This window comes from Lathamus discolor, chromosome 5, assembly GCF_037157495.1.
Source record: "Lathamus discolor isolate bLatDis1 chromosome 5, bLatDis1.hap1, whole genome shotgun sequence".
NCBI lineage: Eukaryota > Metazoa > Chordata > Aves > Psittaciformes > Psittacidae > Lathamus > Lathamus discolor.
In genome coordinates, this window is record NC_088888.1 from 42,649,218 (window position 1) to 42,675,736 (window position 26,519).

Genomic DNA, 26,519 nt, shown 5'->3' on the forward strand with positions numbered 1-26,519 from the left:
AAGCACTATAGCACACATTACATTTCTTACTCTGAAACTTTAAGAAGAATGTGCATCAGTTTTCTGCAAGCCTGTGCTGACTGAAGTTTAACTATTTACTTGCTACTCTAAGAACTCTTACTTTGCACGTCAGTAAGAAAACGTATTACTAATTTAGTCCAGGTTTTTACCACTCTTTTTAGGCATAAAAGAAATCATAATTTCATTATTCCTTATACTGGCTTTTGCCTTCTAATAACCCACACCTATAGTGAAGGTTCACAGGAAAAATGGCTTCTTGTGATCACTTTAAAAAGAAACATCACTTCCAACTTAAATACACCAACACTGAAATACAACACTTCTGGCACCCTCTGCAGCTCAAGCAGTAGCCATTCTCAGTTCAAAATACTTTGAAATGTTACATATTTTAATAGTTATAAATGTCAGGACACGTTCGCCAGCAGACTAGAGGAGGTGTGTGTCTGAGCTGAAAGGGAAGCCTTATGCTCCCAGCCTGTCCTGGCACTGAGTAGGTTATTCAGCCACACAAGGACAGAACCCTTGTGAAACTGGTCACAGGTTATTTAGTTATTGTGAGGAATTTTACCATTTATGTTAAGTAGCATCTCTTGTGCTGTGCAACTAATGAAAGCTTTGAATTTTGGGGAAAACAGCAGTACGTTGAAAGCAGTTTTAGTGCATAATTTCTGCAGTTTTAATTAAGTTCCAGGAGAATAAAAATGAAGGAAGAAAGAGGATTGAAGAAAAGGGTATCCAAAAGACTGGGAGAAAAGGGGAAGGATGATGGAAACAAAACCAGAAAGAAAGCATTACCTGATAGATGGTTTTCCAGGAAACTTGTAAAAGGAGACAGACAAAAAGGAACAGACATTTATGTCGTTCACCATTTCAGTGAGATACTGAATTCCTTGAGGTCAGCTGAGAACCCAGCCTGAACTTTGCTGCATCTATAAATTCTGCAGTTCAGCAGTCCTTGCTTCCTGGGATTTTTATGTACACCAATACCATTAATCATGATGCCTCTGGTGCCTTTTGTAAATCTTTGAATCATGAATCTCATACACAAAGCACTGTAGTATTTCAGCTTGCCTTTGCTCATCTAGGATTCACCAATCCTGTTAGAAGTAACCCCCATTCTGATTTACACATGGAGTGCAACTCACAATTAGGAATTTAGGTAATATAACTGCCTCCCACCAGCACATGCAAATGACTGCAAGTACCAACAAGAGCTGCATCATTATAGCTGCCATCGTATCCCTGAAAATTCTTGTGCACCCCATTTGAGATTCAGCAAAATGTCTTGTTGGGGAGCTGACTTACCATATATATAGATATTGATATAGATACATACGACTCTCTTAGGCCTCATTTTCTAATGCCTTCTATCTTGTGCCAGATGTTTGCACTGCTGTCTCATGAATGAAACTGCATATGAAATACTAAGTTTCTGTGGGTCTTAGGATTTATGTTCACTGTCAACCACGTGGGAGTCATAGAGCGATATTAAATCAGGCTGCAGACTGCTGTAACAAGACAGCTCTGCTCTGGCTATAGTAAAACCTCCCCAGACAAGTTGTGAAGATGTTTGCCATTAGCAAGTCTGCTAACAGACAATGGCAATCCTTCTTAAGGCACTTTTAATCTTCCTATCCACTGAGGACTTGGAGAGACAGGTTGTTTCCTTTCCTCTTAGGCCTGGGACTTCCATGGTTTTGACGCCACTGTTAAACTTGCCTGTGTTCTCTAGGCTGAAGACGTCCAGGTCTTTAAAACTTCATCTACTGCTTTCTTCCTTTCAGATGACTCTCTCTGAGAGTGTGCCCTGGGGCACACTGAGCCCTTTTGCTTTCAAGAAACCTTGCTGGACATGCGGTGCTCAGAGCTCAGCCTGGCATCACTCTGGCCATATAACCCCTGCTGCTGGTGGACAACTGCTGGTATCTTCGGGGAGTGAAGGAAGTAGGTCAGTTTGATAAGCATACATTGGCCATTTCATACAGAGAATTATTCACATTAGCTATATGGGTAATTATTATACAAAGTGCTTTCAAAGGCTGTAATCACCTATTAACGGTAATGAACATTTGTGGGAGCAGGCCCATCTCCACACATGCCCGGAGTGGTGGGGCGCTGGCACAGGGTGCTCAGAGAAGCTGTGGCTGCCCCATCCCTGGCAGTGTTCAGGGCCAGGCTGGACGAAGCCTTGGGTGAGATGGTTTAGCGTGAGGTGTCCCTGCCCATGGCAGGGGACTGGAACTGCATGAGCTTTATGTCAGGCCGCCCGGGAGGGAGGCGACGGCGGCAAGGGGCCAGGCACCGCCTCCCCCTCTTCCTCCCGGTCCCGCCCCGCCCCTGCCGCCGCTTGTTGATGTTTCACTTTGTTTTAATTCCCGGGTCGCAAGATGGAGGCGGCGCTGGGACGGCGAGAGCTGCTGCTGCCACCGCTGCTGCTGCTGCCGCTGGCTGCCGCGCTGCTGGGCCCCGCCGTGCCGCCTCCGCTGGGCCAGGTACCGATGGGGCCGGGGCGCGGCGGGGCCGGGCCCTCTCCCTCTCCCTGTCCCTCTCCTTGTCCCTCCGAGGGGCGAGCCGGACCGTGCCGGAGAGCGGGCGGCTCTGGGGCGGCCGTGGGCGGCTTGGCCGCTGGCTGGCACGGCCGGGCGGGTGGCATAGCCGGCGCTGGAGGAGCGGGCACAGCTGATGGCACCGCAGGGCGGTGCGCTGGGAACGAGGCGGTTTTCCGGGTGTAGCGCTCGGCAGGCTGAGGTGTGTTACCCCTGCTTAGAGCGCTGAGCTGCTGCTCGAGTGCGCTCCGGTCCGAGTGTGGCAAAATGGCACGAAAGGACAGGATTATGCATCTCCCACAAACTCAGTTAATGTTTCCCCACCTCTTTAATGGCTTATATAGGATTTAATATGCTAAATAATATTCGACTGTTTGCTGGGGGCGGTGGTGGTGGGGGAAGATTGTTACTTCTATGCAACGTAGCTGTATTTACACTGTATTCTAACGCTTGTCTACCCATGTTTGGACTTTCGGCGCTATTGAAGTGTGCCGTGCCTTAGGTTCATGCTTGCTTTTAGTGATTTCTGTACTCAGATTGAACCAAGCAAAGGGTTACGATGCATCGGTATATTATGGGACATCATGCTCTGGTTTTTTGCTCCAGTATCTATGCTGTATCTTGGTAAGATTAGTTTTGAATTAAATTTGGTGGCTTTTTAAAAAGTGGAAGGCATTTCTTGAGTACTGCTTGGGAGATAGTCTCAGTGGGAATAAAAAAATGTGCTGTGGTACTGGTGATCTTTAACCTCTAGAATTACCGAAGAGAACTGAATGCTTAGGTCTGTACTTGAATCATGACTGAATACATCCTCTAATTGTTGTAATAGTGAACTCCCAAAGTGTGAGGTCGCAAAGAGGGAAGAGCTGTTTTGCATTTGTAGTCACTTGTCTAACCAATGTGAAGTTGCTGTCGTGATTAAATTTGCTATGGTTTTGGGTTTTGTTGTTGCTGATGTTGTTTGGTTGGTTGCTCTGTTTTAAGTAAAATGTTTCCAAGAAAGCCTGACAGAGGCCCTGCACTGGCACACCCTGTGTTGCGAAGTGGGATTCCTGGGCTTACTTCCTGGTTTCTGCCTCTCTGTAGGAACATTTGAAGAGAGATTTGCTTAGATCTGTTTTCAGAATGGGGATTTAGATCTTCAGACACCTATAAAAGCTCCTAAGTGCTTGGAGTCAGGTGCACTGAAAAGAGCAGACACAGCTTAGTCCTTGGGTATTCTGCTTATCCGTCGGAGCAGGGGAGTGCTAGCTCGAATGTGCCAAGACACATGAAGTGACAATGGGGCATATAGACCTGTTCTCTTGCTTGCCGTCTACCCAGAGACTGTCTTCCACTGAATACCATTAAAGTTGTTTGTCAGAGCTGGCAGTTGTACAAGAAGTGGAGGCACATCTGTGAGTGCTATCTTTGGATCTGAAAGCGCGAGTGAGCACAGCAGGGCAGCACCAGAGCAGTCCTGTGGAAGCCAGCTTGGGGGCAGAAATAGAATAGGTATGGTTTAGAGTGCTGATAGGGCTTGACTTGGTAACTGGGGTGTAATGCCTTATGGGCATAGCTGTGCTGTTTGTCGGGTGCGCTTGTCCATTTGTGCCATACTGCTTAGGTGATCTGTCAACTCAGTTTTTGATGGTTGCAACTATCTGCGCTTTTTTAGCTTTATATTGGTGCGGTGGCACAAGTATATGCAGAACAGCTCTTGTAATAGTCAAAAAGGCAACACATACATTTTTACTCTGGTGTTTTTTTAAATCTCAAGCTTAAAAAAGTGAGCACTTGTGTTTCCTCATGCACTGTTTATTTTGTACAAACAGGATAATTTTGATGTAGAAGGCACAGTGCATCTTGGAAAAGTTTTGAGTGGAATTATTATTGCTGGGTTTTGAGCATGAGATGGTTTATGGTGGCCTGGTAGGAACAGAACTGTCTGTTCCTACAGTGGGAGTAGGCAGAGCAAAAATGCCATACTGTGAGGTTGGCTTCAGAAGCGACACACTTAAGACAATGAGCACTGGGGTCAGAATAATTGTGGTCTTTCCTCAGCATGGCCTGGGACTGCAGGCTGGTTGGGAGCAGGCTGCATCAACAGGACACCTTTTCTTTGTCTGAGTACCACGACTGTGTCCTTTACTATTCTGTGAGCCCACTGGCAGCACACTACTGATCGCTGCACGTTTTGTAGTTCTTGTACATGGTATTACTTCCAAGATGGTGACCATGATGTTACAGAAACCATAGTGGAAGGACTGAGGAAAAAGTCTGAGACATTGGAATAATGTTTTGTAAGGCTGAAATGCTTTTGTTCAGCTCTGGAATGTGAATGTCTGGGTTCTTGTGCAATACTTGTCATCTCTTAAGATGTTTTGAAATCTAGACTTTTATTTTGAACATCAGCATGTGCGCTTTCAGTTTCTTCTCTCTCCTGAAATTTGGATAAGCAAAACTGAGATACAGATTGATTGATAGTAGACAAAGTGGGGTTTTTGTAATAAAAAAAGGTGGGGAATGATGCAGGAATACAACTGACCATGTTATTCTAGTGCAAGGTCAGGAATTAGGTTTTGTGTTTCAGCGTATTATTTTAATGTACTGATAGGAACTAGCTAAAAGCACAGTGGGCCAAATGCTAATGCTTTGTTGTTTACTTACTCTGTTTGTTCTTGATAATTCAGGTTTAGCAGTGTTCCAAGTGGTGTACTTGCCTACCAGATGGGTTTGGTTTTTAGTTTAGTTGCCTGAAAAACATTATTTGTTGGCTGCAAGAAACCTCTGTGCAGATAGATTATGTCACAACAGAAAAAAGTGATCTTCATCAACCATTTGAGTATGCGTGCAGTAATGTACTTTAATCAAAGAAGAAACTTGTCAATAGTGCCATGCTGAAATGTTCCTTTCACTGCTGTGTGCCAGTTTCTCTATTAACCACCTGGCATACGTTCTAAACTTTATGCCTTAAAGATCTGACATAATCTTTCTCTGTATATTTGATTAAATTAAAGCAGCATGATGCAGTCATGTCCTGGTGATGTGGGACTAAGTATTCACCTTTTAAGACTCCTGCTAAAATATTCATAGTATGAATTGATTTAATAGAGAGTAAGCAAAGGTGATTGATTCTAGCAACATATGTATGGCAGAGGAAAGGATAAGCAATGTTATACTAAGACTCATCATAAGGCAAGGAAGGAATATAAGTGTGTTCAGAAAATTAAAGCAAAAGCACCATGTTAGATTTTTATGTTAAGATAGAGATATTTATATAAGCTGAACTAAAGATAGTTCAGCTTTAGTTACTTAAGCAGATACTGGATTTCATTATCTTACCCTAAATATTGTCATGCAGCTTAAAAATGCCAGACCTTACTGGAGAAGATTTTGTACTAAAATTGTGTAAAATGTGAGGGACTTGCAAACTTGTCAGGTCAGACCTGTCATGTCAGACTTGTACCATGGTTATTTCTGAACTCAGTTATTCAAACCAGAGGTATGCTGTAGGATGCTGTCAGACATAACTGTCTGACAGCATCCTACAGCATACCTCTGGTTTGAGTCTGACGAAAGAATTATGAGAAGCAGAGAATGGAACCAGTTGCCTGTGTTAGTGTCAAGTGGTGTGAATTTGGGTGGTAGTTTTGTTTGTCTGTTCAAACACTTTTTTTCCCCATAATCTCTTTCCAAGTTCAGAAACAAGTTATTCATTTGTCTATTTCTTATCTGCTTGGCAGCCTTCATTGGACTTTACATTTTCCTGTCACAAACTGTGTATAGCAGTAGTGCTTCTGTAATCACTGCGAGGGGATTGTCTGTCTTTCAAGTCTCTGTACAGCTGGCCATCTTGCAAAGCACTATGCCATCTGTTCCCAGTGCTGCCCACTCCACTTCCCACAGGCCTCCTAGTGCAGAAAGAGCCTTGTTTGGAGAGCCTCCATAAAGAACAGCTGTGCTTTAAGTGGGCTGGCTGCAAGTGCCAGAATCTAGACAGGGTTTATGTGACTAATGCAGTGGTGTAGGGCTTAACCATTACCCTGTACTGGGAGAAACTGTGCGGTGCACCCCATCAGGCACCCACTGCCCTTGGAAGATTTTCTGTGGTTCTGTCATTAGAAGTTCCTGCATGATCAGAACCAACAGCTTTGTCTTGTGCAGCGTTTTTCATAAAAGGCTGTGATTAGGTGAAGTGTTCTCTGTAGATTTGTGTGCCATTGCCATGGGAGTCTGGAAGAATCAGTTAATATTCCATTTACATTATGCCAAATGCTTTATATTCTTTGCTGCCATCTTTTCCCCATCTTGCTCTTCTGCAGCTACTGGGATTATACTGCCCCAGTTAACGCTTCTGGGTTCCATTGCAGCACATGGTAAAAGGGAAATGATTAGAAAATGGTCACTGCCTGCTTATCTCTGTCTATTCAAGTTAACAGAAAATCAGGAGTTCACTGTAATGTGTGTCCCTGTTACTGCTGTTGCCTAGCTGTCCTAGAGCAGAATGATACACATTTGTGGTGGAAGTGCTGTCCTCTTTACAGGTTCTGTGGTCATTACTGCTGTAAATATCACTGCTGGAGCACTAAAACAGTGATGAGAAATCATAGGAAAACTCAGGAGAGGGATCTACATCCTGTGACAGCATTAAGAATGATAGGGCCATTTTCGGTGTGGGGTGTTTTGTGTGAAGGTATTCGCCAGCAGAGAAAGGGATAAAGTGCTGTGAATGATAGAATCATGTCAGTGGTAAGCTGAAAGCAGAGCCTGATGCCTAAGGACCTGAACTGCTTCTTGGGGCTGACCTTTGATTTTCACTCTCTCAAAGTGCAGCTTTCTCAAATACTCCAATGAATTACAGGACTGTCTGAAATTTATGTAAACTTTGGTGGTGTTAATACTGAAATGTGTATTGTAAGTTGTACAGGCAGTTTTTACACACATTTCCAGCTTCTGCAGAACTTGATAGTGCAATATTATGGATTACTGCAGAGGATGCTTGTCCTGTTGTCAATGGCTTTGTTACTACAGGATTGGCTTACTATATCATGAACATACAGCTTCTGAAGTGACACTATAATGTAAAAAAATCCTTAAACCAACAGGTGTTAACTAGTGTATGCAGGCAGGCAGGAATGCCAGTAACTGGAAAACATCCCAGTCTGATTCATCAGAAATCTGGCATCACAAGACCCATGGCTTAAAGTCTAGGACAGATAACCGTTTGGTTGGAAATGACCTGTCATTGGTGCTTCAGATGCATTTGTCGGATCAGCAGGAAAACTCTGCCCACTGAGAGCAATCTCTTTCTCAGTGCCCCTTCTAGGAAGCAGGTGTTCATACTGACTTTCCTTGAGAACTTCAATCCTCGCTGTTCAAGTTAAATGTAAATTACCAAGTTACTTAGAGAACTGGAAGACCGTAACTGAAAATATGAACCAAAGTAACAATATAAACCAGGATGTAATCTGTTCTGTCATCCTGTGATTTCCTCAAACCTTGTTTTCTTCTTATGTTTTAAGAATTCTGTACATTACCAACAACAGCAAAAAAATATCCTCTGACCTTTCAGCTCTCAGCTGTAGCACTCAGAGCTGTACGTCTTCTATACTGTCAAACAGATTATCAAAACCTTGTATCATTACTTACTAGGTTTTTCTGTTTTCTGGGAATTCAAAGGGCACAAAGGATGGATTTTCCGGGCAGTCTTAATAGTTGTTCGTTTTTTAAACCTCAAATGCAATTTGAGTTCTTTTACACAGAAAGTGTTTTGTAATCTTTTTTCAACATCTCCAGAGTGACTCACTTGAGATTACAAGAAAAAGGAAATGACTGATAGCCTGTCACTGCTGAAAAAAAGGAAAATTCACCCTACTTTATTATTTAGCAAATGATTTGAAAATGAAAGGCATAGGCCAAGATAGATATGCTCAACAACTAAGCATTAAATGTACAAAAAGTGAGCTATATAAGCAGTGATTATTTTTCTTCAAAACAGCTGTCAATTCTGTTGATGCGGTATCACAGAATCACAGAATCACAGAATCCCAAGGGTTGGAAGGGACCTAAAAAGATCATCTAATCCAACCCCCCTGCAAGAGCAGGGTAACCTACAGTACATCACACAGGAACTTGTCCAGGCGGGCCTTGAATATCTCCAGTGTAGGAGACTCCACAACCCCCCTGGGCAACCTGTTCCAGTGCTCTGTCACTCTTACAGTAAAGAAGTTCTTCCTGATGTTAACGTGGAACTTCCTATGTTCCAGTTTACACCCATTGCCCCTTGTCCTATCACTGGATATCACTGAAAAAAGCCTAGCTCCATCATCCTGACACCTACCCTTTACATATTTGTAAACATTGATGAGGTCACCCCTCAGTCTCCTCTTCTCCAAGCTAAAGAGACCCAGCTCCCTCAGCCTCTCCTCATAAGGGAGATGTTCCACTCCCTTAATCATCTTTGTGGCTCTGCGCTGGACTCCTTCAAGCAATTCCCTGTCCTTCTTGAACAGAGGGGCCCAGAACTGGACGCAATATTCCAGATGCGGCCTCACCAAGGCTGAGTAGAGGGGGAGGAGAACCTCTCTTGACCTACTAACCACTCCCTTTCTAATGCACCCTAAGATGCCATTTGCCTTCTTGGCCACAAGAGCACATTGCTGGCTCATGGTCATCCTCCTATCCACCAGGACCCCCAGGTCCCTTTCCCCTTCACTACTTTCCAGCAGGTCAACCCCCAACCTGTACTGGTACATGGGGTTGTTCTTCCCCAGATGCAAGACTCTACACTTGCCCTTGTTAAATTTCATCAAGTTTCTCCCCGCCCAACTCTCCAGCCTGTCCAGGTCTCGCTGAATGGCAGCACAGTCCTCTGGTGTGTCAGCCACTCCTCCCAGTTTTGTGTCATCAGCAAACTTGCTGAGGGTGCACTCAGTTCCCTCATCCAGGTCATTGATGAAAATATTAAACAGCACCGGTCCCAGCACCGACCCCTGAGGAACTCCACTAGTCACAGACCTCCAGCTAGATTCTGCGCCATTGACCACAACTCTCTGCCTTCTTCCTTTCAACCAGTTCTCGATCCACCTCACTACTTGATCGTCAAGCCCACACTTCCTTAGCTTATCTATGAGGATGCTGTGGGAGACAGTATCAAATGCCTTACTGAAATCAAGAAAAACTACATCTACCGCTCTACCATCATCCCTCCACCTAGTCACTTCCTCATAGAAGGCTATAAGGTTGGTCATACATGACTTCCCCCTCATAAAACCATGTTGGCTGTTCTTAATGACCCCCTCATCCTTGATATGCCTAGTGATGGAGTCAAGAATAAGTTGTTCCATCATCTTTCCAGGGATGGAGGTAAGGCTGACCGGTCTATAATTACCCGGGTCCTCCTTCTTGCCCTTCTTATAGATTGGTGTGACCTTTGCCATCCGCCAATCCTCAGGCACCTTGCCCGTTTCCCACGACTTACCAAAGATGATGGAAAGTGGCCTAGCAATGACCTCTGCCAGCTCCCTCAGCACCCGTGGGTGCATTCCATCCGGACCCATCGATTTACAGATGTCCAGTTTGCATAGCTGATCCCTAACCCAATCCTCATCTACCAAAGCAAACTCCTCCTTTGTCCTGACTCCTTCTGGGGCTATAGAAATCCGGGGCCCTCGGGGAGAGTCTGCAGGAGTAAAGACAGAGGCAAAGAAGGCATTCAGCACCTCTGCCTTCTTTATATCCTCTGTCTCCAGGGTACCCACTTCGTTCAGCAGTGGGCCTATATTGCCTCTTGTTTTAGTTTTATTTGCTATGTATTTGAAGAAGCCCTTTCTATTGTCTTTAACCCGACTAGCAAGATTGAGTTCCAAGGAGGCCTTAGCTGTCCTAATTGCCTCCCTACATCCTCTAACAACTGTCCTATATTCCTCCCAAGTGGCCAGCCCCTCCTTCCATAATCCATAGATTCTCCTTTTCCACTTGAGTTTGCCCAGCAGCTCCTTGTTTAACCACGCCGGTCTCCTAGATCCCTTACTTGACTTCCTACTCATTGGGACGCTCCGATCCTGAGCTTGGAAGAAGCGGTCCTTGAATGCTAACCAACTATCTTGAGCCCCTTTACCGCCCAGTACACTTTCCCATGAGACTTCCCTTAGCAGTTGACTGAAGAGGCCAAAGTTGGCCCTTCGGAAATCCAGAACTGTGGCTTTGCTAGGTATTCTATTCCTCCCACACAGGATCCTAAACTCCACCATCTCATGGTCACTGCAGCCAAGGCTGCCATTGACCGTCACTACTTCGACCAAACCCTCCTTGTTGGCGAGTACTAAATCTAGCAGCGCTGCTCCCCTAGTTGGTACGTCCACCATTTGCATTAAGAAATTATCATCAATGCACTCGAGGAACCTCCTAGACTGTGAATGACTGGCTGTGTGAGTCTTCCAGCAAATATCGGGGTAATTAAAGTCCCCCACGACGACTAAGGCATGTAGTCGCGAGGCTACTTCCAGTTGCCTGTAGAAAGCCTCATCAACTCCTTCGTCCTGATCAGGAGGTCTGTAATAGACCCCCACAACTGCATCACCTGTGCCAGTCAGCCCCTTGATTCGTACCCACAGACATTCCACTTGCTCCTCATCCGACCCCGGACAGAACTCAATACATTCTAGTTGCTCTCTCACGTAAAGAGCAACTCCACCACCTCGCTTCGCTGACCTATCTTTCCTAAAAAGGACATAGCCATCCATGACCACATTCCAGTCATGTGAACTGTCCCACCATGTCTCTGTAATCGCCACTAGATCATAACCTTTAGCCCGCACACAGACTTCTAACTCCTCCTGTTTATTCCCCATGCTGCGTGCATTGGTGTACAGGCATTTCAGGGAGCCAGTCCTAGTACTCTTTTTCCCCTGCGGGACAGGGTCTAAAGAGCTATCCTTTCCCACAAGTGAAACAAGAGATTGATAGTCCTCCTTAGCCCGCCATCCTTCAATCCCTAGCATGTTCCTCTTGGGCTTGTCCCCAACAGGCCCAGTTAAATCCCCTCCCCCCTTCCTAACTAGTTTAAAGCCCTGTCAATAAGCCCTGCTAACTCCTGCCCCAAAACCCTTTTTCTTCTCTGGGACTGGTGTATCCCGCCTGTCACCAGCAAACCAGGTGTCCCATACAGCAGCCCGTGACTGAAAAACCCAAACCCCTGCCTTTGGCACCAGTCACGTAGCCATACATTAACCTGCAGAGTCTTCTTATATATCCCTTCACCCTCGCTTGCAACAGGTATGGAGGCAAATACCACTTGTGCTCCAGACCCTTTAACCAGCCGTCCCAGGGCCCTGTAGTCTCTCTTCATCGCCCTTACGTTCCTCGTAAAGCCCGTAGTGAATTCTGGTAGATACTTAAAATTTGCACTTGAAGAGCATATTACATGTTTAAGAGATGAAAATATGTCAATGGATCACTTCCGTGCCGTCAGAGTTACAAAAAATAGATCAGAGCGTGCAGACAAGTAAGACAGCTTAACTCTTGCTGCCTCTGCCACTGAAAGAGCATAGCTCTCTCCCACACATCATCCTTCCCTCTCATTTACGCAAAGCCAGTGAGCCAGTTTAGCTCATTAAATTGGCAGGAAAACTTTCCCTTTTTTTTGCCAGACTATTTTTCTGTCAGTTGAACAAGCAAGGAAGAGCTGCACAAGCACAACAGAAGCAAGAACGCAGCTGGGAGGAGGGAGCCTGGCTCCTTGTTCTGACGGACAAAGGCTGTTGGATTGGCTCTCCTGCATGGGCTGCCTGTCCTTGCAGCATCTCTTTAGGACATGCCTTCTCTCACCATCATCCCAGGAGATGGTGGTGAATTTCCAGAATGGTGTGGGTTCATAAAGCTACTCAATAACTTAGAGCAATGATTAATACTCCAGTACAGCAGCTACACCATGACCCTTGCAATTTTGTGTTTATAAGCAAGGAAGAACTCATATTCTTGTCATTCCTGTGACCAGTCTGTTCACATCCAGATCCAACAAATTCTACTGGTGTAACATCCCATATTTTGTACATCCATTCTCCTGGGTCATCTATGTTCTTGTTTTGCCTCTTCACTAAGCCTTCTCACAAGACTTGATGCCAGTCTTGCTAAGAAACATTTCAAACACATCTACAAGTTATGCTGCTAAAAAATAATCAGTTTGCAATTGTCCTTGCTTTAAATGTTCCTGAACTGATACAGAAACATCTCAAGGATCAGAGGAAGACCAATTTTTCCAGAGTCGGAATCAACTATATTGATGTCATTCTTGATAGACTTATTCTTAAAGCGCTCCAGTCATGTCCAAAACTTTTACGCTCTCCCCAACTATTTACTATTTACTCTAGTACTCAGCTACTTTTAACATTTAAAGTTTTCTTAATGTCTCACCTGACACTTCCTTGCTGCAATTCATGATCAGGTTGTTCATTGCTCTTCATAGTATCTTCCCATGGAAAATAACAGTCCTCCAACTCAACCTGGTTTTATCCTAATGGTCTCAGCGTGCTTAATCCTTCCTTGGAGGCAAATTCCTCACTGCTTTTTTCCCCTGGCTTCCCACTGGTCTTTCCTGCAGTGCCTCACGCAAAACTCAGCGGCTCCTGCTGTGGCCAATGTTCTGACCCTACTCACCCCATACCAAAATCTACACGAGGCAGGACCCACAAGATACATGCCAAACACAATGAAAGGCCAGAGAGGATAACTCAGGTAAAGTGGAGGAATGGCTGAGGGAACTGGGGTTGTTTAGTCTGGAGAAGAGAAGGCTCAGGGAGGACCTTATCATTCTCTACAACTACCAGAAAGGAGGTTGTAGTGAGGTGGGTGTTGGCCTCTTTTCCCAAGGAACAAGTGATGGGACAAGAGGTAACAGCCTCAAGCTGTGCCAGGGGAGGTTTAGGCTGGATATTAGGAAAGATTTCTTGATAGAGAGGGTGCTCAGGCATTAGAACAGGCTGCTCGGGGGGTGGAATCACCATCCCTGGAAGTGTTCAAAAACTGTGTAGATGAGGCCCCCAGTGATACACTTTAGTGATGGTCTTGGCAGTCCTGGGGTAATGGTTGCACTTGATGATTTTAAAGGTCTCTTCCAGCCTGGTTGATTCTCTGATTCTATTGCGAGAAGCTCACAGGAAAGCAGAGCATCATCCCAGCTCACCCACTTTCACCCACTGGGGGGAATGGGTGATGCACAGCATTCGCCCTGTTAACACAACATAGTTCATGAACTGGGACTATATCATGCTAGGTACTGTATATTTCAAGTATTTCCTGGTTGAAAATCTAGTGTTTTATAAAAATCCCAAACAAAACCCCATTTTAGATGTTTCAGGTTTTATTTATTTTAAATCTGAGTTAAACTTTTTATTGAGACATGACTTGCTTTATAGCTATTAGTTATGAAACAATGACTCAAACACAGAGCTGAAGAAGATGCTGAGGATATGGAAAGGTTTTCCAGAAGAAAATGAAACACAATTAGAATCATTTAAGACTCCCAAAAGGCAAATATGGAGCTTAATGTTATTTTTGAAGAGATGACTCAGGAAAACGGTGTGACAATGATCACTTTTGGCAATATCCAAGAGAGATCTGGCTTTTGTGTGTAGGTTTTGTCAGGGGCAGCCCAGGGGATTTAAGGTTCCATCTGTAAAACAGCCCCTGACATTACAGGGGCAAAATGAGAGGATAGAATGAGTCAGTCAATAAATTACAGCAATTGATAGAGTTTGAAAGAAAGAAGCAAATCCCCATTACCTCCAAGTGTGGAGGTGTTCCATGTGGTATAATTTGGGAATGATAACCAAAGAAAAGAAATAGTATTATTGCTGACATTGACAAAACTGAGTGTTCTTTAGTATAGGCTAAAGTGTATTAAATTGTACTCCATCTTGAAGACCAAGTGGAGTGCTTAAAAAACATTTATAGAAAATCTGATTTTTACCTAGTATTTTGTATTATTTTTCAGCTAATACAAGAGGCTTCTTTTCCATTATATCCATGTGAAACAAGTTCTCCTGAGAATTTAGCTTGATTACTATTATTCTATCTTTATTTAAAAAAAACCCTATACATAAGGGGTACAGCTGTCATTCTTTCTTATCAATGCTCTTTATTAAAAAGAGGGGGAAAACCCCAAACCAATCCTTACATGGAGCAAGTAAGCATATCCCTCTTTCTTCTGTCGGCTGGATGGAAAGACTGGGAATGTGCTCTGGGGATTTTATGCTATCATTCTGTCAGGACAGTGCGTGAAAGTTGCCTGTGGCCTGCAGTGGCTGATGTGTTTCCTCAGAAACTTAAGTCTCTTCTCCCCCTTGTTTTCCAGGAAACGATCAGAGTCAATGTTATGATGTTGAAAAGCAATGGGGAATTTCACAAAGCACAGGTTTGTCCAGTTTTTCTATTTATTCAGTGAATTAATGTGCAGTGAAATAGTCTGTGTGTGGATGTAAATGCATTGTTTTCCCTGATGTCAGTCAGTATGGTGTGTTCTTCTGAGAACAGAACTGTAGCATTGTGCCAGGAACCATACACTCATTCTGTCTGTCTGTCTTTCAGGTTGTTTTTAATATCACCTTTGCTAACGGACAGGTATACCTAAATGATTTCCCTATGAAAAGCAGGGTTGCCCACGTAACATGTCAAACAGTAATATGTGAGTATTCCCTTTTTGTTTTTGTATTTCCTATCCCCCGGGGTATTTGGCTTCCCTGTTATCTAGTAACCAAAGCTTACAGTGACTACATGTTCTCATACTCTGCAAACCTGAGCATCATAGAAGCAAGTCATTTCACAAGGTAGGCTAATTTTACTACTAAAATGGGTGGAAAAAACCTTACTGCCTTGTTCTCAAGCCACATTCACATTCTGATATGTAAATGGTCTAATCTGAAATCCAGGCTCTGCCTATCTTTTCAAAAGAACGTTTTGCACTACAAGCTAGACAATGTAAACAGAAGGATGCAGCTCCACCCTGCTAATAGCTGTGTCCCTAGGTTGGCTGGCATATATCCAAAAGGAGATTCAATAACAAAAGTATGAATTATTATTAGGAAGATCTTTTAATCATCTCATTTCTGTGTACACTGGACAAAAAAGTTTCTGCTGGGTAGGCTATTACAGCACAAACACTGCAGTTTTGCTAGTGTCCTGCAGTGGTTAATGACTTGGAATTATCTTGACACTGCTATTTTTGCCACTGATTCAGTGCTACACGTTTTGTCAAAGAAAGTACCGTGATTTTTTTTGGGTTGCACAGAGCATACTGTATAATTAATTAAACAAGTGCCATTATGCTCATTTAAGTTTCTGTTGTATTCAGAATGATCTCTTGATGGATCAGGTGCAGCTAGTCTCTAGCTTTGTTTCTGAGGTCATCCTCTCCTTACAATCAGACATGTACTTACAGAATACTAATGCTTTTTCTAAATTGGCTCTCTGAGCCATGACCTTTTTTCTTGAACCCGAATTCCCAAGCATATTTAATTATTAATTTGACGCTATTCTGGAGTGGGAGAGCAGTAATTAATTTCTCTTTTTCTGAGATATTTATGTTTCCATTGCTTCTGTTTTTTCTATACTAAAAAAACAAGACAAAATGTCATCTACCTGCAAGATGACTGAGTCCAGAAAAATAGATATGATTTTATTGACTAATTCTGAGAGCTACTGAGCACTCTACTGTAGTTCCTGGTAATTTCCCAAATCATAGTTGTATAGCTTGCAATGACTACGGGTATGAACATGAATCTGAAACAGAGAGAAAAATACGTATTTCACCTGGGAGGTAGGAACCTGGAACTGTCTATCTCCATGTTTGGGTCTGAGTCCTCAGCACAGTAGCCTCTGTTATGTTTATTCTGTTTGCCTATTAAATCCTTAACAATAGATTCAGATAATGTTTGTAAAATGCTAAGGGAATATTGAGATACTTGTTACTTGTTAACAGAGAGGAAGAATAGCCCTGAACGTGTATAGAAATAAACTTGAGTTAAATATTCATGCTCTTTGAGATCTGTCACCTCCACTCCTACACTTATGCAGCACTGCAGTTCTACTGTGCTCTCACCCGCTGTAGAGGCATGGCAGCTAGTAGAAGGGTACCAAGTCTACGCAGAAACAGCAAGGGTTGAAAGGCAGTTCTCTGTACTTGTGGAATATTGGGTTGTTGAGATAGCTGAAAGGTTTTGGGTAGGAAGAGAGCTTGAGGTGTCATCAGTCACATATGAAAATGGGGAGGCATAGAAAAAACACGTATGAGGGAACTTGCCTTGAGTAGTATATTAGGTGTGTGTGGAAAACAGCGTGTTTGTTTCTGTATTGAGAGGAAGGGAAATGTTTTGCCAATCAAGATGTTTACACAGGTGGCTGACTGGGCTGTGGCATTACTCTTGTGAACTTGTTTGGACAACTCAAATAGGAATGCATCAATAGCAAAGCCAAAGAGTGGTGCTTAGAGTGCTTAAATGCAAACCTCAAAGGCAGGGATGCGACATTGTTTGCAAGCTTCCTCAGTCTGGGGATCGTCCAGTGCTGCTGTTGTCTGCTGTGTTGTATCATGAGACCTGCTCCAAGTCTGATTTGGTAAAAAATCATGGCATCTGTTTTACCTGTTGCCCAGATTACTACAGCTTATAACAGCAGTTTATTGGAAGTGTTAAGGACATCAGTATAGTACAGACTTCTGTACAACTGTTCAGGCATCTCTGGTTGAGTGCTAGTGGTCCTCTGTAGTTGTAATGACTTTTTCATGCAAATGCTACATGTGCCTTTACATTTAGGTCAGAGCTGCAACTGTTTGCCCCTTGGTTGTGTACTGCTTTCTGGTTGGGATGGTTTCTCTTTGAAAACTGTGACATTGTGTGTTAACAGTGGAGAACAGAAACCTGGATAACTTACCAGATCAGCAGCGCCTGGGAACCGTCAGTGTTCGCATTATGGTTCACAAGTGGCCTTTGGCATCCAGTTCCGATTTGCAGCTGATTGTCATTCAGGAGGAAGTGACAGAAATTGATGGAAAACAGGTAAAAAAAACCCCTAACATTCTGCTTGTTTTTAATTTATGAGAGGCAAGTCATTACTAAGGATTCAAAGGTTTACATGCATCTGGTTGGTGATTAGAGCACAAAGTACTACAGAAGCTAATGCTGGCTAGCACAGTAATGAGGGAGATAATACCAACCTAATTTACTCATGTAGTAGCAAAGATGATTCATGAGGAGTCCTCAAGTTTCAATGCTTCTGTTTGTATTTAATAATTTATTTATAATGTAGTAATTGTTAGAACATCACTGTGTCACATGCTGTTTCAAAACGTGCACATATGCAAAGTCAGATTCACAAGCAATATTTCATTTACAAATAATGTAAAAAATAAATAAAAGGGGCATGGGCTTGTTATTAGTCCTGAGGTTTTCCCTGTTGTTTATCCCAAGCTAGTAAAGGGTTTCAGGCATGTAGCGTGGGGAACAGCTTATAGCAGCAAACTCTTATGGCAGGTGGGCTTGTTGTGAAAGCCCCACAATATCTGAAAGCTTAGCCTTGGGATGTTTTGCATGTAAAATAATCAATTCATTTGGATAAAAATCTTAATAATGAAATGGATTTTGAGATTAACGGGAAAAAACCTCCTACATTCTGACAGTATTTGCACAAGTACCAGTGAACGTGAGGGGTTACAGTTCTAGCCAAGACTGAAATGTGCAGAACTGAGTTCTCAAAATCACCAATATAGTTATTTTTCCAACCAGAGAGGTTCTGAAGAGAAGAGACAGCTGCTGAAGCCAGCAAAAATGTTGTGTTTTTGGTTCAGTATATGTCTGCATCTTGCATGTGGCCAGGCTCTTTAGAAACTGGCTTATGTTCTGCTGCCTTTTTTTGTAACAGGAGAATTATGATAATGCCACTGGTCCTTCATAAATTGCATGCTCAGCATCCTGTTTTTTACAGGGATCTGCATCACATCAAATTTTTACTCTGTTAATGAAAAATCCCACTGAGAGGTTTGAAGCTTTTCTAATGAAGTGTTTATTCCACTTCTAGGAGGGTAATTTATCCTTGGTTTGATTCAGTAGTTACGCAATCCCAAATTAGAGGCAGATCTCAAACTAGGCATCACAATGCATTTCCTACTTTCACAGGGACCTGGCAAGAACAACCTGAAAGCTAATATGGTTTCCTTAATTGTTTAAATTAAAAGTTTTCCATCTTTCTCATTAGTTTTCAGCTGACAGTAATGATCATCTGCTTCTTCACATTGTTCTCCGTATGTCTGAAGCAAAAGGAGATTGTTGGTTGGCCTACTGTTCTGAAAGCATGAGTGAAACTATCACATGCTCCATTCCTTGTCTGTTAGTTACATTTCTGTGTAACAGTTAGAATTATGATCATAAACACTCTGGATTTCTGTCAGTTCTTGGCCTCAATGCAGTTATTGAATGTAGTGAGTTATGCTGAATGTGTTCTAAATTAAGTGATGCTTGCAGTGATTAAGTGAAATGGGTCCAGTGCATCACTGGAAAAGGAGGAAAACACATACTCTTTTGGTTGTTGGAAAAAAGCAACACTACTACAAAAGCAGAATTGTCAGACTTGCCTCAGCAACACTTTCAATGTTTGCAAGTGCTCTTTCACTACATACTTGAGTTTTCCATGCCCTAAAATGCCTCCCCGAAAGAGGATCATAAAAGGCTATATAAGACTTGGGTAAAAGCCCATGGAGCAACTACCTCATGCTTTTGCATCTTTTTAACATCCCTATGTCTAAATCTTAATGGCCTGGAGTTTTATGTGATGCATTGGTTTTCTTTGCCAGCCTACTTCACTCTTACTCTAAACTCTGCAGTATTGACAGATTTGCGTCTCTTTTAGGTTCAGCAGGAAGAAGTAACAGAAATAGATATTTTAGTAAAGGACCTGAGAGTACTTAGACATTCAAACTACACTGTCCCTTTGAAAGAGAGCATGCTGTATTCCATCCCAAGGGACAACGACATGTTATTTACACTTCCCAGCCTCTCAGGAAAAGGTATCTCTCTTAGCTGTTACATAAGATTTTTTTTTTATCCATGGTTGATGTATTCCTTTACAAGGGCAAAAGAACATCATTATTCCTGTGTTTTACATAGTGGAATAGTTTCTTCATTGGCATGGAAATGTTTTCTTTAATATAGTTTGGTTTTGTTTTTGTTAAACATCTGAATTCAACTCTTCTACATTTAGGTAGTTTGTTTGTTTGTTTTCAAATCTGTTCTCCTCTGAAGCACTTGGTACTTGTCAGTCTGCAACCCAGACATCTCACAGGAATAAATTTCTCTCTCAGAGCTATGATGGAAGTTTCTCTAAAGCTCCCCCTTTTTCCTGAGAATGAAAGAAAAACTGGAGAGGAAATACCTGTCTGGGTCACTTCCAAACCAGAGAATAATTATATGTTATTAAACTTGAGTATCTTAAAAGCAAGAGTAGTTATTTGATGCCTTAATCATGTTTCAGTTCTATTTAATTAAAAACTCTCAGGGATCTCATAGGAGATGAAATACTTTTATCTAGTTCTTCACTTTTCAATCTGGCGGCAGCTGAAATTTAAGCTGAATTTAAGGGCACAGCTAAGGCTGCACTCTAACACTGCTGCTTAGCAAGTTCACTACTCAAGTGAACAAAAAAAGTCAGCCTTCTATGTTCTTGCTGTAAATGTGTGAGAAATGTACTGTAAGCACAGAAATGCAGCATGTCTTTGTCTTCCTGAACAGCGAGTCAAATAGAAAGCAAGCCGCCCACTGAACTCTAGCTTTTCTTCTTCAGATACTCAAGACCCACTGCAAACTACCAGTCAGTATCTCATCCGGCAAGTGGAAACTACAGTAGATGAAGAGGCATTACCTGGCAAGTTACCAGAGACCCCTCTTAGGATAGAACCTCCCTCTTCTTACAAGGTAGTTCTGTTGTTTGTTTGAATTATTAGTATAAACCTTTAAAGAATGGTTTAAAAAGGAAAAGCAGGTTTTTTCCCCTCCCTCATTTTTTCATCTTGTTTCCCAAAGGATGAAACACATACAGCTTGGTGACATTTCTAGGAGGAAAAGTTGTAGTAACATGCTGCGGATAAAGCTGAATGTTATCCAGTACTACAGTTCGAGGGAATGAACTTCCCCATTTTCAATTTTCTTTACAGCACCATATACAAATATTATGCTTTCCTCCTTTGTGGATGTTTACAGAACAAAATAAACAAACCCAGCATTGTTAGGATTTAGATGGTAGATCTTCCTCATATGAAGACCAAATACAACATCCATTTGAAGATGTTAAGAAGGTGTATAACTTTGCTAGGCCTTTGTCTTTGGTCCTTTATTTTTAATTTGGAAAAAAACCAAAACCAAACAACCAACAACCCAAACCCCAGCATAATATGTAATGGCTCTTTTCTGGAATTGCCATCCCTGCTTAACCTGGTGTTTGACTTCTCAGAGTACTGTTTTACTGCTTTATGTTTATTAAAGACCAGGATTTTCTATTGTGTGAAGTATATGGCAGTAACTGACTTCCACAGAACACTAAGAAATCCCCATAGCCAGCCACTAAGAACAGGCTTTTACAGACACTCCAGTAAGCTTTAAAAAACACAACAAAATCACCCAAAACAAAACTGAAAAATCAACAAACAAAACACTTCCTAAATTACCCCTTAGCAGGGAGGAACTGGATGTTTTTACTTCAGAATCCTGCAGTGTTCTGACCTCAGAGATATTCATGACATGAGAGTTGCTATATTTATACCAAGCAAAGCGCTTATACAATTCCAAGTATCATTTAGCTTTAAGTCAGTTTTAGCCCTCTGGAAGATGGGCCATTGCTCTCTCCCATTGTAAGAAACACAGCAACAGCTTGAGAAGTTTCAGTTCCAAGTGAGGTAAGGAGAGGCATCATGGCCTTCTCTGTGGCTGAAAAAAAACCACTTTATAACCTGCTGCTGAGACAGGAGGGCCAGAACAGTAGGCTGAAAGTTACAGATAGGCTGGAGAAGGTGCTACCCCTCTCCCAGGCTGCCAGTAATGCTTTCGCTTCTGTACGCTGCCATGGTATCACAGCTTCTCCACATTGCTTTTACCCTTCACCTGCTCTGTTCAGATGTCCTTTATTTTCTAAAGTGGCCTTTCCTCTCAGAGAACTCTGCTAGGATGAGCAGAGAATTAAACCTTTGCCTCTTCCAAACCTCATAGAAGAGCTGTGAGTCACCAGTCAGTTTCATCCTGCTTATATGTATGTTTAAGCATACATAAATTCCAGTAAAACTATCACCACACAATGGAATTCACCAGTATCTACAAAACCCGCACTTGCTGTATTTTGCAACCTGTCTTTTTATTTTTACCTGTTTGGTTGTAGGTGATGTGCCAATGGGTGGAAGATCTGAGGACAGTGTTGTGCAGATTCTGGCTGCGATCTTTACCCATCTTCTTCAGTTTGATGGAAGTCATTCTAGTTGGAGTTGTTGGAGCAGCTCTTATTCTCAAAGTTCTAAAGGTGATCCTCCCTTCCTGTGAAAACAAGTAAGTCATTTTTGCTGTTTGCTTCTCTGATGAAGTCAAAACACTAACTAAAAAAGTAAAACTCTTTAAAGCAGCAGCCCTGTTCTGTATGAAGGTGTCAACAATTCAGTGAAAAGGCTGCTGGTAACTTCCCATTCCAAGTGCCCTGTTGACACACAGGCATTTCAGAGGAACATGGGAAAATCTTTCATTGGAAATGCTTCAGCTTGGATGTCAGACTGCCAGATTTTCATCAGGTCTTCTAAGGACTATGTTGTGAGACACCATTAACACACAATCATATTGCTGGGAGAGGAGGGGAGAAGCTAAACAATTCCAACAACTCTACATCTTTTCATATTCCCACTGTGTTGGAGTTGTTAGAGTTGTTATGGGAGGCCTCAAATTTGACTTTGCAAATTTGTATGGGAATTCTCCAAGGAGGAGCTACCTATGCAGGCAGCTTACAGGCCATTTCAGTTGGTGGCAAAAGGTCATAAGTAAAGCTTATTGACTGCAGATGGCTTTATTCACTCAGTTGGTTTGTTACCAGCAATAGGAGTATTTTTCAGAGAAGCAAGCTCTCCAAACAAGGGGAGGAAAGATGAATTAGTAACTGCAGATAAGAAATCAGTATAGATTTAGTGCTGGAATGGGCAAGTGTGTACATTCTAAGGCAAACCAAGTCAATTCTGGAAGACCAAACCCTTGGAACCATATATTCTCTTCAGGCCCCACAAGCACAGCTGTTATCTTTGAATGCAGCTGACCAGCTGTGGGTCTGAATGGCTCTGAGTGCAGTTAATTTACGTATCACCCCAGGGATAGGAGTGGCTTTAGTCTGTCTGACAGAGCTAGAAAAATGGAGAGCTGGAAGATCAGGAAAGTTAGAAACTGCAGCGACAGAAGAGACCATGTTTCTCCCGACACTTCACAAAGCATGCTGTCGGGTTTGAGTATTTCTTCTAACTTGTTAGAGCAGGAAGAGTCAAGAAACACTTTGTACCCCCCCAGCAGTAAGTAGCTTAATACTGCCATGTGTGAAACTTTGAACTAAGTAGAATTAGGGGAAAAAATGAAATCTAATCCACATAAACAGTTCAGCAAAGTGTCCATGGCAGAGGTGAATACAGAGCAGAGGAACCAGCCTGCAGTAATTTCCAGTTGGAACATGGGGCTTGTGCATGGCTTGTCAGAGCATTTCAGGATACTGCTACACTGGAAAGATGGTGGGTCCTTGGTAAAAACCCAAACAAACAAACAAAACAACGAACCAACCCCACCCAAAACCACACTCTCATTTTCTTGCTAACTCTATAAAGCGGTCCTGTAAAATGTGGTAGCGGTTTAATTCATGACTGTAAATCAGCAAGAATCAGTCTCACTTGGTGAATGACACAGTTGCAGATGCGTATCAGGACCTTGTCCCAAGTCTGTGATGCCATTCTACAGTGCACTGATAAAACTGGAAGCTTTAGCTAGAGAATGAGGTGCAAGAGCCTGATGAAGTAGCTTCTGACATCAGACAGCTATGAGGCTGCTGTGAAATTGAGCCTATGGAGCCCACACTGCTGGTATTTCAGATGTGGAAACTGGGTGAAGGGACCCCACTGAAACCACAGCTATTTCATTTTGGAGCCAGTTTTGTATCAAGTTTTCATTCTACTTTTATAAAAGAGGTATCATGAGAGTAATAATTGATGTATTGATTTAAAGTATGTTGATGAGCTAAGAATAAACCTAATTTTCAGAACGCAGAATTGCTTTGTAGATAGTTTTCTAATGCCAGCTAATCTTACCTTTCAGAGGCACCCTTCTCCTGGATCAAGTCAGCTTTGTACCGGTGATTACCATCAGCTTGCCTTCAGATCTTCCAGACAGGAAAAATAATTTAGATGAGAAAACATGTACCTAATGCTGTGTTTGCTTTGGAGTTACTGTTTTTTAAAAGCCGATTTTTAGTTGACCTGCAATTTGGCACTTGATCTTAATACTGTGTTTGTTTCCTACTAAGAAAACTTGGTCAGTTGATAAATTGGCAAAGGGACACTCAGGCTGAGGCCCAAAGCTGACTTCCTTGTGCCTCTCCGCTAAAACGCAGCTTTTTCAGAAGCGTCAAAATAAAGCAGCTTTGCACCCTGAGGGCTACCATTGGTTTTAACTTCTGTGAAGTCACTTTTCCTCACCTCAGACAGGATGCTGGCTGCCTTCATGCCCATTGATAAACTAGGGCAGCTATCCTGAGTATCGAGGTGGTGTAATTCAGGGTGTCCTGAAGTCTCCCGACAGCATTCCTCAGAAAAGGACGAAGGAGTATCGCAAACATCAGCTGTGCCTGCAAGCCTAAACAAAGCTGCCCAACCTGGTGTCAAGTCTCTTAGGGTTGAGTGTGCCTTGCGAGGAAAACATCACTACAAAGCCCTTGTGTTACTTAAGTAGTTTTACGTTTTAAATATGCAAACCAAAATTCAAAGGTAGATTTAAGCACTTTACACTTTTATGGCCCCTTCCACTTACAGAAACTGTTGGCACTTGTGAAGAATGTGCTTTTTGTACCTGTGACAGCAGTACTTTGCAAAGTCTCAAGAGAGAAAAGGAAATCCTACAAGCTCCTACAACAGTACTGGCTTACCACTGCTGTGCAGGCCCAGTCTGCCCCTGCCCATTTGTACTGCTATCGTTTTTCAAATAAACACTTAAATTGTTTATCAGACTGTGTTTATGCGTGCAGCTCTGTTTATCTGTGCAACCCAGTGGTTTGCCGCATGCATTAGATGTGGGCACTATTTGGTTTTTAACTTTTCATTATTCTTGCTTACACGACACTTTGTCAAAAGAATGACTAGGGGAGTCATTCAAAAGAACATCAACTACCTGGTATAAGACTGAGCAGAGTTATCATTTGAGTGATGGAAATTACCCATTTTTAGCTAAAGCTGTTACAGTGAGGGAGAAAAGCTAGGAATACACACATACATCTCCCCCCTTAATGAAAGGTTATCCAATGTGTAACGAGTTCTCCAAGTTGTTTTTTTGTCCTTACAGTTGGTGTGTGACAGGAACAATTTGAATTGTCTCAGAAACATTTCTAATGCTGACTGACCTTGCTAACAACCAAACCAACTCCACCACCCAGCAGTGCAGCATGGTATATGTCAGCCTGAGGTAACAGGGACACTGCTCAAACTTCCTTCCCTAAAAAAATAGATTATTTTTTGATGTAGCACCATGTGGTTTGTATTTACATTTACTTCCTCAAGCTCAATGAGGTTGGGGAGTGCAGGATCCCCAACATCAGCCAGGTTTAGCTGAGTGATGACGATAGAATTGGGGGATGTGTCATAACTGGCTGAGTGCTCTGGAGCCATAAAACTCTGGAGCAGGGCAGCTGCTCTGGTGATCAGGCATGAGTAGCAATGGCCAACATCCCCAGAGCCCCAAGCAGGGCTTTCCAAGGCTTATCACCAGAGAGCTACCTACCATCATGGTAAAGTAACCACACAAGTCAGAGATGATGGCAGAGCCACAGAGGCATCTGAATAAAGAATGCAGTTCAGTTAAAGAACATACATGACAGTTAAAGAATGTACGTGACAGAGGGTCTGTTATCATCCATGGCTAAACAGGAAATAGCTAAGACTAGCAGAGGCATGGTGACTGCACAGACAAGAGCAAGTCTTCAAACAGTTGCAAGGTCCTCTATATGTGGAAATTAATGTTCTTTCCACATAATGCACATAGCCCTGGGCCCCTCATTAACAGAGTTCAAAATAGAAGCAATGTATAAGGCTGAAGTTTAGCTTCTTGGGGGAGGAGGGAGCCAGGGTGGACACAAAACACAACAGTTCTTCCTTACAGCACAAGCACAGTGTTAATTGAACTGCAGATCAGAATGCAGCAGCTGTTGCAGGCTCTGTTCTTTGCATCCCCACTTATGAAACTGTAAACCAAGCACCTGCACAGCAACAAGGAGATTTCACTCTATGCTAAACAGCTGCAACATAAACAAGTGGTTAAGCCTGAAAAAGTGCTGGTAGTGCTTCACAACTTGGCTGATTTCCATAAGCTGTCATCCTCCTCTTCTGTATGGTGTTCCACAGAGCACAAGGAAAGAAACGCTACCATCAGGGTTAACAAAATTAAAGACCAGTGCAGATCTTTAACACAGTAATTGCCAGACAACACTGCTATACTATAACACTGCACTGCTATGCTACGGAGGTGGAGCTATCAACTCATACAGCACTAGTCTTCTGCTTTAGCATGCACGTGGTTTTCCTGAGTCATGCAAACCTCATGCCTTTCAGGAGTGCTGCTTGGAGCTGGGACCACACTGAAACATTTTGTAATGAGCCGGTTTAAAAACTCTTTACTGCAACTAAGAGTTAAGAAAGGACAACTGTCCTGCATGCCAGTC

The 26,519-nt window shown here is 42.7% G+C and overlaps 1 protein-coding gene across 1 annotated transcript; it reads left to right on the plus strand.

Moving 5' to 3' along the window:
* The first annotated feature begins 2,360 nt into the window (after positions 1-2,360).
* Positions 2,361-24,813, plus strand: GINM1 (glycosylated integral membrane protein 1). Its single transcript, XM_065680547.1, has 8 exons — positions 2,361-2,513; positions 14,902-14,961; positions 15,135-15,231; positions 17,448-17,599; positions 19,446-19,602; positions 20,376-20,506; positions 21,960-22,123; positions 23,909-24,813. The coding sequence occupies exons 1-8, from the start codon at positions 2,409-2,411 to the stop codon at positions 24,015-24,017; spliced, it is 975 nt and encodes a 324-aa protein (XP_065536619.1). The 5' UTR covers positions 2,361-2,408; the 3' UTR covers positions 24,018-24,813.
* Positions 24,814-26,519: the final 1,706 nt, after the last annotated feature.

Coding starts and splice junctions, on each gene's coding strand:
- GINM1 (XM_065680547.1), top strand. CDS start 2,409: ATGGAGGCGGCGCTGGGACGGCGAGAGCTGCTGCTGCCACCGCTGCTG. Junction 14,962..15,134: donor GGGAATTTCACAAAGCACAG/GTTTGTCCAGTT, acceptor TCTGTCTTTCAG/GTTGTTTTTAATATCACCTT. Junction 15,232..17,447: donor AACATGTCAAACAGTAATAT/GTGAGTATTCCC, acceptor GTGTGTTAACAG/TGGAGAACAGAAACCTGGAT.